Source organism: Pteronotus mesoamericanus, unplaced genomic scaffold (assembly GCF_021234165.1).
Source record: "Pteronotus mesoamericanus isolate MK-2021 breed Mesoamerican mustached bat unplaced genomic scaffold, CSHL_Meso_final scaffold_31, whole genome shotgun sequence".
In the NCBI taxonomy this organism is placed as follows: domain Eukaryota; kingdom Metazoa; phylum Chordata; class Mammalia; order Chiroptera; family Mormoopidae; genus Pteronotus; species Pteronotus mesoamericanus.
The window spans coordinates 30765848-30783999 of record NW_026555312.1 but is presented as its reverse complement, the minus strand read 5'-3'; the positions used below and the strand labels follow the sequence as shown (position 1 = coordinate 30783999).

Here is an 18152-nt window from a genome sequence, read left to right as displayed (position 1 = left end):
TGACTAGATCTTTCTGGTTTAGGAAGGTCCATTCCTCTATTTCTTCACAGCTGAATATATCTGTGACATCATTGTGTTCCTATAAAGAAAAGTTTGTAATTGCCATCTTTCCTAGGTCCCAGCAACTATATGGAGACCCATAGGATTACACTTTGTTAGAACGGGGGACAAGTCTCTGGAGAACCACAGCAGTTATGGCTCTAACACTCACACTCCGGTTTCCAGAAATGACCCAGAAAGATCATGACATAGAGTAGATGAAAGTATACTGAAGCATGGATTTGAACCTTACAGGCTGAGAGGCTGGGGGCAGAAGTAATGTACTTAGCCATTCAGCATACTCACAGACCCCAAGCTCTGCTTCTGAGACTGACCTTGTGCTGCTCTTGGAAGCCAGATACAGTGATCCTCCTACAACCGCATATTACTGCTTCTCATCAGGGAAGTTATAAGCTATGAAGGTGTTTGTAAATTTGGGAGTCCATAGGCTTGTCAGAATTCATCCTTCATGATCCTCAAGTTCTACTGCCTACAAATCCTACATATCAGAAGCACAGACCACATACTCTTATAAGGACTATCCCAAGTTCCAGCCTCTCTGAAAGCTGACGAATTGGAACACTGATTTTTCACTGCTGCAGGGAAGAGAAATCATAGGTTATGCAGTAATTTTGTAGGATCTACCTGTTTGTCAAAAAAGAAAATGGGGCTAGAGTCAGACAGATAGATGTGGGGAAGGATGAGGGGGATAGATCAGGAGACAGGAGGTATAGAGTTAGACCAGGAAAGGACAAGAGCAGGTTGGAAGTGGAGGCAAATATGTGCTACCCAGCGCTTGTGTTTTCACAGTGACTCTGTATTTCACAGGAAAAGTCAATCTTTATGATTGCTGGAGGAAGGATTTTACTAAGATCACTAGGAAAACAATAGTTAGGTCTGGAAGGAGGGGAAGAAGCTTTAGAGAACTTCCTTGGTTACTAGTTGTGTCAAGAAACAGAAGTGGTTGGGAGGGCATGGTGTGTATGGAAGGAAGTGAGTATCTGCCCTTCTCTGAAGGCCACAGCACTCTTCTGCCAGTGTTTTGATGGCTATTTTTAGAATGGTTGTTTTGCTCTTATCTCAAACTGAGATTTTTAACATACTGTTGAATTTGTTAATACCTGATTGGTGATTTGACTCTTTGGAAGAATTAAGTTGTAACACATTCTGGGCATTTTTTGTCAAGGCAGATGACAACCTACCTGTGTTTGAGTTGTCCCCAGGACTTGTCAGCCTGAAAGGAGCCACATGCTGTGCTTGCCAGGGCAGGGACCCTGACTTACCAAGTGAGGATTGAGTATTGAGTGTTTCTACTCTATGAGACAAGGGAGCATAGACCTAGAATTAGGTATCTCCCATTTAAAACCAGTTTCATCTATTTTGGGCAAGTCATTTTAACTCACCTAAACCTCAATTTAATTTTTTCAGCTGAAAAAGGCCTGCATTCAGGATTTTTGGAGATGGGATTTTATATGTGAAAGTGTTTTCTATGAACTCTAAGCACTTTTGAAAATTAGTGTATTAATGTATCTGGAGAGTTACAGAAAAGATAGTTGAAAATAAGTTTTGGTGCTCAGCAGTCCTGCTTCATTTACTTAGAAGGTATGCCGCTGTGGAAGAACCAGATGCCAGAAGATGCAGCAGCCACTTCTCTGAGTTCCTGTGTGTTAAGGATCATTTCAGATCTGGCAAAATCAGCCCAACCCAGTCACTTTGGGACCAGAGGATTAATCCATGAGATTTGAATTAGTTCTCATCTGTCTCAAATATGTACAGAGATGTTAAAATGTGTGGTTTGCCTTTTTAACCCTTTCCTTGTGTCTGGATGAAAGTGCAGTGTGGGATCCAGTTTCCAAAAGGGGTTACTGAAGCCTCTGTGCTGGGGCTGACAGCAGAACTGTGCAGAAAATGCACCACTGCTGCTCTTTGGAGTAAAGACTTAGAAGAGTACAATCTCTCTTTCAGCTGGAAAGGGAAGAAGGACCACAGTTCATCAAAGGCAGGAAAACTAGCTCTCTGCTGTGGGAGTTATGCTCACAGGCACCTGGGGTGATTCTTTGAGGAAACTTTTATTTTTAAATCCTTAGTTCTAGCAAAGCTTATGCATACGTAAGACTTCGGGCATATAAATGTCCATGATTATATAAATATTTCCTGCTCTCCCAAAGTTAAATGGAGATTGTGAAGTAAAGTTTGAATTTAGAGTGTGCTCCCTATGTTGACACAATCTATGCAATAGCTTGAGTTTCTCTTTACCTGTTACAAACATTTCATACCATGCCTTCTAACTGTGAGCATGCTTTCAGAATGTAATCAGATAATTAATTTAATGCTGTCAGGCAGAACACTAGACTCTGTTTATGTGACCTGCCTCATTTCATCTAGCCTGTAAATATTAGGAACATGTGAAAGCTGAGATGAACCTTCATTTCTGTATCAATCAGTGTGGGTGCTCCAGAGACAAATGGCCTTAGTGCTGTTAACAAAAGTGAGAGGAATTATGTCCATCACTTGGAAAATGTACTCTGTGTAACCAGTTAGCACTAGCAGTTCTTTAGTCTGATGTGAGTGCCTATATTTAATGACAAAATAAATTCTAGAAAATTATATTGCTTATTGTTTTAAACTTACAGATTTTTAAAATTATTTCCAACTTTGTATATAATTTAAGATTTTATACCCTAAATCTTTACCCACAAATATTATAACAACAGGAATTCTTCTTGCTAATTATGTTTAGTGAGAGGTTAGTGACCCTTTGAGACTAACTGCTTTCACTTGGCAGTCAGTTGCTGCAAACTAACTGCCCAGAAAGGTCAATTTTCTGCATTGACCTTAATACTCACAAACTCCCCATCTGATCTTGCTGGAACTTAATATGCAGAAACCTGGTTTGAGATAACATTAACACATTAAAATTTTAGCTCAGTTCCCCCAACTACCTTGCCTTGCAAAGTGAAGAAAGGAAACATGAAAGTTCAAGTTCTCATCATTGTAATAACCCCCCCAGATGCAGGCTGCACGTTTTGCATGATTTGTCACAGTTAGAGACAGCCTAGAGTTTGTATCAAATGCATGCACTGCATGTTCTCCCAGTGGCCATTGTAAGTGGGTTGGGTGAATTAAGGCTTTGGAAATACTTGTTTTAGCTTTCTCTCTGTGCTTTCTTAGGCAAGTTATTTTCATCTTACTTCTCTCCCTGTAAAATACCTATCTCACACAATTTTTATAGTATTAGATGAGATAAGTAAAAGTGTTTTTATGAACACTAAGCATCTCCAAAAATAAGATTATATTTTCTGCATATTCAAGTAAAGAGTATTAACGTACTTTGAGAGTCAATCATTAGCTGTATCATAGCTTATTTTATTTGTTCCTTTTTAGACACTTTTTTATTTTTACATTTTATTACTGTTATTGTTTATTTTTTATTATATTTTTTCATTACCATTTATGCCCCTTTTACCCTCTTCCACTTTCACCTAATCCCCTCCCCCCTATAATCACCAACCACACTGTTGTCCATGTCCATGAGTTCTTTCTTATGTTAATGTTTATTAAGTTGGTATTTTGTATTTAGACATCATTAAAGGAATAATTATTGTTTCTTTATCTCCTCTTGTCAAGTCCAGGGAAGTTTTGTCTATGCTGTGGAGTCGGTACCATTGCATCATTACAATAAAGTCTTTGTGACATTCAGTGGTTTGAGAATCAAGCAGATCTCTAAATTTCTTGAGGTTTTTGTGAGGGGAAGAGGCATTAGCAATAGAAAGATTTAAAATATCAATAAAATTGTTGTACCTTATTCTACCTTTCTATCTTTTTGTATTTTTTTTTAGTTTAGCTGATATCTTCTATATGCACTTACTTACATTTTTCTTTATTTTCGTTATTTAGAAAGCAGTTTTTGCAAGATTAGAACTAGGTGGCCTTGGGTGGCCCTTCCAGACAGATGCACACATGTGTGCATACACACATGAGAACATACACACACATGCTTGCACACAAGTCCTAAGGACTTTGTAGTCTGTCAAAATGAGAAATATGTGGAAAATGTGTATTGTGTTTTTCATAAGACTTACCTTATTTAACTTGAACTATTTTTTGGTCTTAGACCATGTCCTCCTAGATTCTTTAGTGTTGAACTACTCTTCGTGAAGTGATTTTTGTACTACATGGTACAGAGGTGTTTTTTTTTTTAAATTTTTAGTTTGTTTTTAAAATGAACTTTCCTGCCAAAATAAAAAGTAGGTAGAAACAACCTGATTGAAAAGTGGGCAGAGGATCTGAATAGACATCTTTCCAAAGAAGACATACAGATAACTAACAGGTACATGAAAAAATGTTCAACATCACTAATTGTTTGAGAAATATAAAACTACAACGACGTATCACCTTCCACCTTTTAGAATGGCTGTTATCAAAAAGACAATTAAATAATAAGTGCTGGGGAGGATGTGGAGGAAAGGGAGCCCTTGTATATTGTTGGTAAGATTGTAAATTGGTACAACCACTATGGAAAACAGTATAGAACTTCTTCATAAGATTAAGAATAGAACTGCCTTATGACCCAGCAATTCCACTTCTGGGAACTTACCCAAAGAATATGGAAACACTAATTCAAAAAGATATATGCACCCCTCTATTATTGCAACATTATTTGCAATAGCCAAGATATGGAAGCAACCCAAGTGCCCATCGATAGATGAATGGAAAAAGATGTGGCCTTTATACCCAATGGGATGTTACTCAGCAATAAAAAACAGTGATGTCTTGCCACTTGGGACAACATGAATGGACCTAGAATATATTATGCTAAGTGATATAAGTTAGAAGGAGAAAGACAAATACCATGTGAGTTCACTTATATGTGGAATCTAAAAAACAAATAGAATGCATAAACAAACAAAACCAAAACAAACTCATAAATACAGAGAACAAATTGGTGGTTACCAGATGGAAATGGCATGGGGGATGGGTGAGAGGAGGGAAGGAAGGTCAATTATATGGTCATAGATGGTAACTAGACTTTCTAGGGATGGTCCCTCTGTAGTGTAGGTGGTCCTACATCTGTATGTAGTGTGCATACAGATGTCATGTACACCTGAAACTTATAATAAAAATAACTTTAAAAGAAAGAAAAATATGGTACACACACTTCCCATTTTTTTACATGTTGACAGTACAGGAAATATAAAAATTGGGAAATCACTGATATAGTATAGGTTAGTTTTATGTGTTTAATGAAGTACACTGATAGAAAAGTCCTCCCAGTGTCTGTGTGGGTGAAGAATGTTCCTTCCTGCTTGCTTCTGGTTAGGATGAGAGCTTCCTGGACAGTGTTCCAACTGTAGGGGATCTGGACAGAACTTAGGGGTCCTGAGCTGATTATGCCCCCAGAGGAAGCAGCTCTGTGATCTGAGCTCACCTGCCAGGGCTTGGGTCCAAAACAAACTCACCCATTTGCTGGGTTTTTTTTTAAGCATTCCTTTCTGAGGAAAAGAAAATCAAAAGGTGCTTGGCTTTCCTGTTTTTTTCTTCTTTGCTCTCATACACACATGCACACATATGTACACACACATTCATACTTTGTTGAGGGGAAGGAGAGGCTCCCTGGATCCTGTGGCTTTGCTCTCAGTTCAGCTGGCTGGGGGTAAGCCCAGCTGCCATTCAGGGTGCTTGGGTGGATCTCTGGGCTTTTGCTCACGCAAGCAGAGTCCTCAACAGGACAGGAATGTCTCATTTCCCACAATGGGGATCAGAGCAACCAAGCATTGCAGTCTTGGGGTATGAAGAAATTGTTCAGCCTCAACAAATCAACATTGTGTGCTGTGGCTTTGCCAGATACATCTGCCATCCTTCCTGTGGGCTCTCTGAAGGTCAGAAAAACTTAGTTGGTCCTAGTTCTTGGCCTGTGGGCAGAGAGAGGGAGGAGTTGGGCATGTGCTGGTCCACAGGGAGGCCCAGCACAAACTGAGGAAGAAGAGGAAGGGTCACAGACAGTGGCAGCTGCCAGTGGTTTGCTGAGCCCCATGAGGCCATCTCTTGGCTAAAGTGCCCATCTGCCTGGCTCAGGGTATTCCCTCAGGGCTGTCAGCAGCAGCAATCATTATTGGGTGAGTTTGTGACACATGTGTAGGCTGTCCTTTCCTTCTGGGTTAGCACGGTTGGCTTTCCTAGGACAGAACAGCTCCCATGTCTTTGTGTAGAAGTAAAGGTACAAAGTGAAGAGCAGGAATAGGGAACCTGTGTTTATTGAAACAGCTTGTGGTGGGATGGTACTTCACATTGTGCTTCTGCTTCACACTAGAGGGTTGAGCAATGTCAGGACCAAAGTTGCGGGTATTTCCCACTGTGGAGGAGGGAGTTTAATGACCAGGGCTTGGGCTTATGTCATTAGCTTCCCTGGAAATAACCCCCCTTCTCCCTGCAGCACACCAAAGCAGGAGTGAGCACGCCTGCCTCCTGGCTCTTCTTGGAAAAGGCATTTCTAGGAATGCCTGCCTGGCTTGGCCTTATGCCTAATGTGGTCATGAGCGAGTTTCATGGCAGGGCTGTGAGGAGGCCCTTCATTGGCGTCACTGTACTCCTGGGCCAGGGCTGTGAGCAGCCCCCTTATAGGTGCTCTGGGGCTCTGCACTGGTGCACAGGAGCCGTCCATAGGTATACCCTGCACTTAACACTTGATGCAGACAGAGCTGAAAGAATAAAGGTCTGGCGGGGCGGAAGAGGGGCACGTCCTTGGCTCCTCAGATCCTTCACACACTTCCTCTGGGCTCTGGCAAGTTTGGACGTTGCCCTACTGACCACACCTATGCCCCCCACTCTTATTCTGAGATGTGGCAAGGCCGACTCTTGAACCCAGGTTTACCCAACAATATTTAAGACGTAGGTTCCTTCATGCATGTGGTTTGGAACATGCAGGTGTAAAAGCCAGATTTAAGAAAGTGTTCTTATTCTGAAGTTTCAATAAAAGGGTTCATCTGTCATCTATTCAAGATCTTGATGACCACCACAACAGCACTTACATCACTGGCGGCCTTCACAGTGTTCTGAAGCCACTCCTAAGCCAGAAGACCTGGCTCAGTGTTTTTAAAACTGTTTAAATAGTTACTGATACTTAGGAAGATTGTATTTGGCTATTAAGTAACAGCTTAAGAATAACTGATTGACAGTGTTTTAAGTTATAAAGACATTTAATTACTTAACTCCCTTGACCAAGAAGCTTGAAGGTGGGGCTCACAGGCCTGGGCAGCAGCTTCCTGATGTCCCCCTTTCCATCCTGCTGCCCTTTCACCTCTGGGGCCTGTCACCTTTGGTTACAGGTATCTTATGGAGCTCTAAGCATGGTGCTCACTTCCAGTGCCCTGGCAGGAAGCCTGGGGCAGAGACAGATAATTTTCCTTTCATCAGGAGGGAAAACGTTCCCAGAATTCCCCACCACAAGCTTTTCCTTTACTTCTCTGTAGCTAGAGCTGGAGGGAAGATGGGGTATTCTGAGGTACTGGGCACTTTGCTGCCCCAAATAAAATAGTGCAATCTGAAGATGCTCTGCCACAGTTCTAATACTTCAAAACCTGAAGAGTTCATTGCCAACTTCTGATTACTGGTTTTCCTTGAGAGATGGGAAACTGAACCTTGCTGCTGCACACTGGCTTTGGGCTGGGCTTCTGCTGGTCTCATCACCCCCAGCGCCCACCCCTCCATGCAGCTTCGCTGCTCCACACCCTGCTCTGAGGACTCTTAATACTAACACTTCAGATTTCAGGATTATAACGGGAACCTTTTCTTGCGTGCTCAATAGCAAACCAGTCTTTGGGAGTAGAGTTATAAATTTATATCTGGGAGCATTTTTCCCTGGGAAGTGTAATAAAAGCATATCTTGCAATGCTCTGGTAGTGAGAAATCTCAGGTGAGCTACCCGAGTCCTTGGATAGTACCTGAGGACTTCCCACGCATGGCAACATTGTGCCTTGTTTGGTTATAGAATGTGTGTGCCTACATACATTTTTATAGTTCCCCTATTGTCTTCCTGTCCTTTTTCATCTGTGCATCTACACTTAGTTTGCTACCTTTCCCTTGCGTTCAGTACCTGGCTGAATTTATTAAGTGTAATGAGAAAATACGCTTATATTTCCCTTTCTTATTAAGTTCATTTGCCCTCTCATCCTTCATGAGACAGAGAACCTAGTTCGTGTGGTTGGAAACTACATCGTCTTCATCCCTGGTAATCAGTGCTTACAGGGACATGAACTTAGTCCATGGGCAACTTTAGATGTTTTGCTGCTTTAAAAGCCATTCAAGGTAGAGGACACTGAAAAGCACTTAACTCTGTAGGTCCCTTCTTAATAAATGTACTTAACCCACTAACTAGTCCAAACCCTGAATGAAGCTGGTGCACACAAGTGAACGAATGAGTGGCAGGAGGAAGGGTAGTAGCAAAGCTAAGGGGCAGAAGTAAGTATCCTTGTTTTATTGTTGTGGAGAACTTCAGTCTCTAAAAGAATACTGGCATGGAAAATGTTATTCCCACTTTACAGCTGAGGTTAAAAGAAGCCAAGTGACTTTGCCAAGGTCACACAGCCACTAAACTGTTGAGAAGATATTGGAACTGAAATTGCATTTCCACACAGCTCTTCTATTGCACACAGATAGGACCTACCAAAGTTGAGGGAGGCCAACATGGGAGAATATTATAAGGTTTTTCAGATTGTCAGAAATAAACTAGCTTTTAGGACCTGGGTGGGCCTACATGATGTGGGCACCTCCCTCACGAAAATGGCTGTGGGGTAACCAGGGTGCAGCTGTGCAGAAATCACCCCACCATGGCCACCAGTCAGTGACAACTATGTGTTTTAGGCATTCCTTGCAGAGAAATTCTGACAAGCCCAGAAGCCAAGAGCCTTCCCCAGGCCTGAGCATGGTGTGTGATGGATTCTAACGCTGAGGCAGCTCCTGACCCAGACAGTATGATCTGTGGGAAGCTGTGGGGCCCTGGGACCTTTCTAACAAACCTCAGGCAGATTTTTCTTTTCATCATGTGTTGAGTAGACAGATGTCACTTCTCTCTTTTTTTCTTCCCTCAGGACAAGACATTTCAAAGAAAGTATTAAATTCATTCACGAGTGCCGGCTCAGGGGAGAAGGCTGTCTTGTGCACTGGTATGTATGCCTCCTGCCTAATCTCAGCTTAACATGCTCCACACAGCTTGAGTTCTCATCCAGTGTCTTTTTGTGTGTGATTAAACTATTTCATCTCCCAATAGTTTTCCCTGCCCTATAAGTCTCAAACATATGTCCCACCTGACCCCAACTGCTTGATAGACACTGTTTGCTTTTGTTGCAAGAGAACCCAAAATTTCATTCTAACTTGGGATTTTTATCTTCATGGCTAGGATTTCTGTAGGGACTATCAAAGTTCCTGGACAACAGAAACTCCTGTTTTAGCCTACCTCTCATATTTCATCAGAACAGCCTCCTACAAAGGGTACATATTTGTAGGCTTATTCCTGAAATTTCAGTGTCATTTCAAGACTGTTTCTTTCTGAAGGGTTTTGATTGCATATGTGGATGCTGAACACTGCATTACTATAACACCAGAATGACTTTTTCTTCTCCATTTATAGATTGGGGTTTTTTATGTGTGTTTGGCTTACTACTTTGCTTTGAAAGGATCTGAGGAGACTCTTAAAATTAAACATTTTATATACAGCTATCCACCTGTGGGTATATGCATATACATAGGTGCATATACACACTGTGCAAAGAAAGGTGTTATAACACACATAACACAAGGACAGCACACACAGCACTCTTAGCACTGCACATGGCGCATAGAGTGGCTCATAGCATAGTAAGCTCTCGGTCAGTGTCAGTCCTTGTTTATATTACCTCTCATATCCACTCTAATAACGTAACTGACCCATGTAGAGAACCAGCCACCAGCATTCTAGAGCCAGAGCTCTGCTGTCAAAGTGCAGACTGAACATGTGCCCTCTCTGTCTTGAATGAGGCTTGATATTAATTAGCAATCTCTTGAGTTCCCACAGAGAGGTTGCTATTGGAAATACAAAGTGGTATCTTCAGGTTGTTGGCAGTCTTGCGGGGGGCGGAGCAGGTAGGGACCTATCACATAATGTCCATAGGAGTCACTCCGGGCAGTCGGGGAAGCAGGGATGCTAGATGGTTTGATTGCTGCAAAATGGGTGTTCTGCAGTTTTATAAAGTTCTTGAAATAATCTAATTGTTTATTTTACTTTTAAGAAGAGTAGGCATGTTATAACACCATTTATGTTTGCTCTAAAGCACTTGAGAGGTTTATAGTTGGGGCCATTTAATGAGAGTGTTGAACTCCTGTGCCAGGGTTTCTAGGGCTCCTGGGGAATGACAGCCTCCTCAAATCAAGAGGTGTTTTTTGAAAGCTCTCATTTTTTCTAATATAAGCCTTGGGAAAGAGCCACTACTTGAAAGTAGTTATTAGTATTATTATTACATTATTTTGTTTTTTTGATATTTAACTATGTGTAGGTCTGATGTTCTAGGAAATTGTGTTTCATACAGTTGTGACAATCTTAAGATAGGCTTTTCTCAAAATGAGAAATTTGCCAAACTTCCCCATCTTAAACCGTTGCAAGAACACTCTAAGTCTGATGCAGCACAACCTTTCTATGACTACCTTAATTTGCATATGCATTTAAAATTGGTCCCCTTACTCAGCCTGCTAGAGATATTTAACTGTATTGCCTACGGAGTGTACACCTTGCCTCTGAGAGCACATGTGCAGTGTGTCCTCTGTGGTGCTCTGCATAGTTATTTGAGGAAGAACACAATTTAGTGTGGCTTCTGTGTATAACAGGACTTGTAAGTTACAGATTTAGCTCTCATGTATCTAAGAAAGCAGGATTTAAAAAAAAAAAAAAAACGAGTAAAGCCTTCTAAACTGCTGCACGTTATAAATTCATTTTTTGCACAGATGCCAGACCCCTTAAGTTCCTTTGATGTGCTTTAGTTATTTTATCTGCCTGGGAAAATGGGAACTATGTGAAGAGGGGCTCAGGAGTGATAATCATAACACTGAAGTGTCTGGAGCTATAGCCGCCAGAAAATCTATAAAAAGTGAAGCTAACACAGATAAAGAATGCTTGAGATTCTAGTGTAATAAAGAGACATTTGTATGTTTCTGAGTAATTTCCAAGTAATATACTGGCTTGCTGTCCACTCATAATCCAAAGCAGGAAAACTTCCTAAAATGAGGTCCACAGAATCACTTGCTCCAAATGGATCAAAAGCTAGACTTGTGGACCCTAAACCTTCTTTTCCCATGTGGCGTTCTCTTGGACCTACAGCCTGGCTGGTGTCTCCAGGAGCGTGACTCTGGTGACCGCATACATCATGACCGTCACTGACTTTGGCTGGGAAGACGCCCTGCACACTGTGCGTGCCGGGAGGTCTTGTGCCAATCCAAACCTGGGCTTCCAGAGGCAGCTACAGGAGTTTGAGAAGCATGAAGTCCATAAGGTAACCATGCTCAGGGGACTTTGGTGATGTAGGCAGCAGACCCTGGGAAGATGCCTAAATCTTTCTGTACACTCCTAGAAGCATGGAGGTTGAAGTCAGAGAGGCCCCAGAGGACATCTGGTCCAAGGACACCTCACACATTGAAGCCCTCACTGGTCCCTGTGCACCAGCTGCAGCCACAGGACATTACCTTTTACCATCTTCCTAGGCCCCATGATAGCTGCGTTTCTCTACCTCTGGGGCAAGTGCCGCTTTCTTGGTTTGGCTTGCTTTCATCTCTCAGGCTAAAACCTTGAAGAAGCAGTGATTTCCCCCCCCTTCATACTACCTAGCCAACCACAGAGCTGTGGTTGCCCAATGCCCATTTATTTCCCAGCTTATACATGGCAAAACTTGTACCATTTGTACCAATACCTAAGTCTACATAGATGCAGTTGAGTGTGTGACGTTTTGGTTTTCTTTTCAATTTCTTCAGTACCGGCAGTGGCTGAAGGAAGAATATGGAGAGAACCCTTTGAGGGATGCGGAAGAAGCCAGAAACATTCTGGGTAAATATAAAGAGCAAGGGCGCACGGAGGCCCCGCCTGGCACGTGGAGGGGGACCAGCTTGCAGGCCCTGCCTCCTATGGCCTACAGCAACTATACTGCGGAAACCTAACACTGCGACCTGGTGCCTGCCTTGCTGCCAGGTACCCTGGTGTGCTGGTGGCCACCTTGCCTTGGAGGACAGGAAGGGAGGGTGGCGAAGATGGTGGATCCAGACTCCTTCCCAGGACCTCCCCCGAGCCCTGCCTCAGGCCCCTCCACTCTGCCCACTCCTCTCCCCACAAAACTTGATGCACTGTCTGGAGGCTGCCCTGCTTCGCACACTTTTGCACACCTGTGTGTGTGTGCATTATGTGTGAATGTGTCAGTGTATGGGTGAGTGTGAACAGTGCTGGAACAGTCATAAAATCCACACTGCCAGGATTGGTACTGCCACCCTTCCCTTTGTCCAAGACTCCAAACAGAAGGCTTTAAAGTCGACATCTGAAATGCTGCTCAGCCAGAAGCAGTCCATGCCTGTGAACACACAGTAAGAACTACACCCAAGCTGCTGAGAGCAGCAGCCTCCCCAGAACCAGGAGCAGTCCCTGCAGGGCAGCAGGCAGCGAGACTCCCTGCCCCCGCCCCGGGGCGGGGGTTGGGGGGGTGGTTCCCAGGGCCTTGAGGGGATGGCAGCCAATGCTTTGAGCATTGCCTAGACCTTAAGGAAAGTACCCCAGGTCTTGGCTCCCTGTTGCCTGAATTCAAGGCCCGCTTTTCACCCTATTAGGTCCCCAAGTTCTACTTGGTGTTTGTTCACTATGACACCGACTGCATTTTAGATCCATGGGGAGCACTACCAATTCAGCCAAAGCTGTGTGCCCTGAGTGCCCTTCTTCCCCTCCCCAGTCCTGTACAACCTCACTCCCAACCTCTTGCTGTTTTCACTCTGCAAGGGACCTCTTCAGAGGGTTTGCATGCACTGTTAGGTATTGAAAAGAAAAAGCATTTATTAGGCATTGTAGCAGTTTGCATTTTGAAATACATTATAAAATGCCTGAGTACTTATTAGGCACCTTCTTGTATGCTGTGGATATGATGTTTGATCTTAGCTACCTCATTAAATGTTTTTTGAAAAGATGTTTTTCATTATTCCAATCAACTCTGCCTCAGAGTTGAAAATGTTCAGTCATGATTACTTTTGAAGCCAAAGGGGAAAAGCATTCAGTGGTGTTGAGCTATTTAAAGTTTCTGATTTGGGCTCCAATAATGCTTTCTAGTGGGTAAAATTCCACATTCAGGCCAAGGTCAGCAGGCTGAAGAGCAGCTGCAGTTTGCAGTTTGGGGCAGTAGGCACCCTGGTGTGCTGTGAGAAGTTCTGTGCTGCATCCCTTTATACCCACTCAGATGCTTCAAGCAGGCAGAGACACAGAATGAAAAAATACCCTCGCCCTCTCCCAAAAAAATGTTGCAGCCTATTTCTCTGATTCCACCACAAAAAGAGCCCCTGAATAAGAAAAGCAGTTGCCCCCTGCATTTTGGAGGGTGTGTCACAGGTGAGCTGTTGTGGGACAAGGAGAATGAAGTCACCTGACCCTACACACTCCTATGGAAAGGGAAACATGGCCACAGAATTATTCATATGCTGATGAAACAATTTGCCTGTAAAGTAGATTTTTTTTTCCCTTAAACCAAAAAGAAATGTAAATATGTTAACTGGAGAAGTATTTCGGATATCAGCTTGAATGCTTAAATGTGTGTACACTTATGAACATCTAAATATATTCCTGTAGATCTTGAAATGTTGTTTTAATATTTGTTGCCAGTAATGTTCTTTCTCCACAGCCACACCCGGAATTCTGAAGTACTGGGCCTTTCTCAGAAGACTGTAATGCACCTGAAGTTTCTGAAATATTGCAGAGCCACAGAGTTTAGTCTGGTGCTGCCAAAAAAGAAAAGCAACCTAGAGTTTATTTTTTAAGTATCCAGAAGTAATTTGTAAACTTGTTTTTTATTTTAACTGAATACATATGTAATCGTGTTATATATTAAGAACTAAGGATACTCTTTAGCGAGAGAATATATTTTTACCTTAATTTCACTGCTGTGACTATTTCTTTAATCTTAACTTTGATTCCTGTAAAGCAGTCTCAGCACCTGCTGCCATGTTTCTATTACTGTTAGTAACCCTGTTTCTCATGACAGCGGTTGTGCTGTTCTTCAGTTTCCCAGCTGAGGGTATCTCTTGGTGTGTTTTATCCATGGTTTGTGTTCTCAATGGTGGCATTTACCAACAGCTACACAATTTTGTTAATAAAAGGCAACTTAGCCACATTTACCTCCCCGTGCAGTGCATTCTTGCTTAGCTGAGGCATGAACGTCGCCTGTGTTTTTGCCTGTGAGGGTCATGAAGAAGGTTTGGTGGGGAGCCTGCTCCCCTAACAGTGATGCTCTTTTCCCCCAAGATCTAGTATATCAGACACTAGGAAAGTGAATTAATGTCTCCATAAGAAAAAAACTGCCCCTCACTGTGAGCAGAAAGAATTATGGATATTAGAGTTGTGTGTTCGTGCACAGTATGGGAACTGAATGCCTGCACCCCTGGAATGACTGCGTTCCACAGGGAAGCGCCCAGGCACTCAGGAGCATTTGCTGCATGTTGTTGAATGCAGGTTTTCTGATTCCATATTCAGCTTTTCATTAGAAAAAAACAGACTGGCTCAAAGAGTAACTTATATGGACTTTCTAAATTTTCCTTATCTAAATCTGGGGTAGGAGGTAGAGTTGAAGGGGAAATTTAACTTTTTCCTTCAAGGATAGGTGTAGCTTGAACTGAAGGCAGGTATATATACATGGGTCCTTTAACTGTAGGTGGCAGACTTGCCATATGTTCTAAGTTTCTGTTTCTAATGCCTGGAAGCCCCTGACAGGGGGCTCTAGCCAGAGCTGGGAACTGTGTTGGGGTATTCTGGCAGCAGCCCCTGGTGGGTGAGATAATATGGCACTGATCAGTTTGGGACATTAAAATGTTTATTCCAACTCATCAGGCTTACCTGGGTATAGCACAGGTACCTCTGAGCATTCCCATGTGCCAAACCTAGAAGCCCAAGATGTTTCTGTTAAGATAGTATTGACCATGTTTAGATGTTAGAGGCAGAGAGGCCCCTTCTCTGTCCATGACCAGGCCAGGTTTTGGGGTCACACTTAGGAGGAGGCTCATGCATCTTCCTACACTGTGATAGTGGTGTGTAGGCTCTACAACGTCAAGGTTAGATTCACAGGGACTGCTGGACCTCTAAGAGGCCTCATCCCTGCATGTGACTGAGCTTTGTGTTCAGGTGTTCAAGCATGTCCGTGCATCCAAAACAGACTCCCAGAAACCAGGCTTGTGACAATTAATGTAGAAGTCAAATGTCCAGTTTCTTAATTTATCATAAAAGATAGGACATTAGCTTTATGAAGACTAATTTTATCCCCTAGCCAGGCCATCTCTCATTATCAAGATTTCTGAAAATCAACATATCGTATACCTTAAACTTACACACTGTTACATGTCAATTATACCTGAATAAATCTGAAATTAAAGGAGTTAAATATATTAGGAGGCATAAAGAAAGATTTTTAGAAGACCAAATCAGTCATGAGGCATTGTCCTATGAGCCTGGGCAAGGAGCTGAGAGCCTAGGGCAGGGGTGTGTCCCGACCTAGCGTGTCCCTTGATCACAGTACAGTTGCTAAAGCACCTCTACCATCCTCCAGTCTCTCCCTAGGCTGAGCAGGGCTTCTGCTCACTCCCTGAGGTTGCCTTTCCTGGTTGCCAGGTAGACCACCCTGTTTATGTCCTCTCTTTACCCAGGGTGACTCTTTGACTTAAGTCATGTTTTTCAGAGCACCTTAGTTAACCTTGAGTGTCTTCACATGTTCCTGACAGCATTTCTGCTCTTCCATGAGGATGGCTTCCCACTGGTGGCTTTTGTAATTTCTTGGTTTCTGGTTCTTTTTAGATTCTGTCTCATCAGGGAACTCCTCTTTCAGCTTCTGAAGCTATTTCATGTGACTCACACATAGAGACAACCTATAAATTTGAGTGTGCATGTGTGTGTGTGCATACACACAGCTGTGTTTATTGTTTATAAATTTATTTTTACAAATTCTTAACCTTCAAGGGAATCATGTGTGCAGCATCAAGGAGCATGTTGAGCTCAGGTACCTGGGCACTCAGGGAAACATCAGAGCTCGTGTTGCACAACCAGCATTGGTCATGAAAGCTGCTCTGCAAACCAGCATCTAGTCATAAAAATAGGGAACACACGCTCAAAACCCTGTGATCCTACACTAGATGACTCCTCCCATCCTGACTTTGAGTTATTAATAATTTTATTAAGAATGTGCTTTCAACATGCGTATATTTATATATGTACTTAACAAGAAATCACCAAGACTTCAGAGGGAAGTTCCTCTTCCCTTTCCTTTTTATTGCCCAGAGAAAGGGAGAAACTTGAGAAGAAGAAAAAAAAAAGAAAGAAAGAAAAACTGCCTTAGACTTGTCGCTGGAGGCTTAAGCATGTCCATCACTTCTCTCCCAGGCCTGAGACTCACTGGGACTGTCAAATACTTGGAGTCATGTAACACACTAGCTGTGTTTCATCATGCAGAGAGGTCTTGACACTTGGCTCTCTTATTTTCCTACTCACACTAGAGATTTTGAGACCTGTGACTATAATAACTGGTCACAATTATTGCTGCTAGTATCAAAATTAGTGTTCTGTTTTGCAGCTTAGCCTTAACCACTTTACTAAACCTCTGACTGAAGGTTGCAAGTGTCTCTTTCCATCAGGGGGAAAGAATTACCAGTACATATTTGAACATCTGCAAGGTTGGGTTTATTTTGGCTGCAGATCTCTATGCAAACTGTTGATCAGGAGGAGTTAGTAGTTCCTGAAGTCTCTAGTTCAGTTCATTCGAGTCAGTGTTAAAAGAGCTATTTTAACAGGTGACTGAAAGTACTTGGCAGCTCAGTATTCTAATTGAGCACACAGTTGACTTTGGTAGGTTTAGTAAAAGAGACTTTTTGGATGGGATCCTTTGTACAAAGCCCTGTTTAAGAAAACTAGATGGGAGTGGGAGGAGGGATTGATTTTTTATGATTAACAATTCCTTCTAGGAATGATGTAGTTTGAGACAGATTTGGGAAACAGTGCTTATCACACCATTTGCCCAGCTTGACCCAAGGAGACCATGTCAGCTTACCGTGGCCTTCCCACTTAGCTGCTCAGTTCTCCAGGACACATATTAATAACAAGTGACACATATTAAAGGAACATCGCCATCAACATGGTGTTTGCCCGCCCTTTCCCTAAATGTTCACTAGTCGTCGGTTGCCTTCCCTTTGGCCTCATGGAGCTGCCCCCAGAAGTGGTTGGACTAGCACAAACAGGAACCGCACTTTCTGGTGAGCAGGTTTGCCTTTTGTCGGTCAGCTCTGGGTTTCCCCAAGGCACTGATGGGGAGCCTTTTTGGAAAATAAAAAAGCAAAAGGCCCCTACATGTGCACCGGAGAAATGTCACCTTCTGCTTTGCAAAGGGTGTGCCCATGATGGCAAGAAGCCCAAGTGGTACAGAGCTTCCTCAGAATGGGAGTCCCTAGAGAGGCTTGTCATGTGCCAGAGGTCAGATGTTCCAATTCTGCTTGGTTTGTGTTAAGCCACACAGATGTGGTGGCAGAGGGAAAGGGAAGAAGGTGTGACAGGAGAGAAGCATTGCTTGAGTGTCTACAGCAGCTTTCAGGACTCTCCAAAAATGAGGTGCCTCCGAGCTCCATGTGGCAGGGGTTGGCTGAAACCCACTTCATGCCCAATATTCACTGGCTTACAGCAGAGGGGCCCATTCTCTGCTTTGCCTGAGCCCCTTCCTGTCACCCTCCACTTCCTGGGAGTACGAAGGTGCAGGTCCTGACGGAGCAGATTGAGGGGAAAGGCTCATGCTTGACAAATGAGAGGCTGAGTTCTTGAACCAGTGACCAGGCAGGCCAGGCTAAGGTTCAGTTTGATTCCAGTTCTCTGGAATACCTTG

The 18152-nt window shown here is 43.0% G+C and overlaps 1 protein-coding gene across 2 annotated transcripts in view; it reads left to right on the top strand.

The window, feature by feature from the left end:
• DUSP22 (dual specificity phosphatase 22) overlaps positions 1-14418 on the top strand; it is a 65328-nt gene extending 50910 nt beyond the window's left edge. Inside the window, exons 5-8 of one of the 2 annotated variants that reach the window (XM_054591992.1) lie at positions 9126-9200; positions 11384-11555; positions 12031-12103; positions 13926-14418. In XM_054591992.1, coding sequence (XP_054447967.1) covers positions 9126-9200; positions 11384-11555; positions 12031-12103; positions 13926-13972 — 367 coding nt within the window. In that variant the 3' untranslated portion in view covers positions 13973-14418. Of the gene's footprint in view, positions 1-9125; positions 9201-11383; positions 11556-12030 lie in introns of both variants that reach the window. The other variant, XM_054591990.1, reaches the window with a different exon arrangement.
• The last annotated feature ends 3734 nt before the right edge of the window (positions 14419-18152 follow it).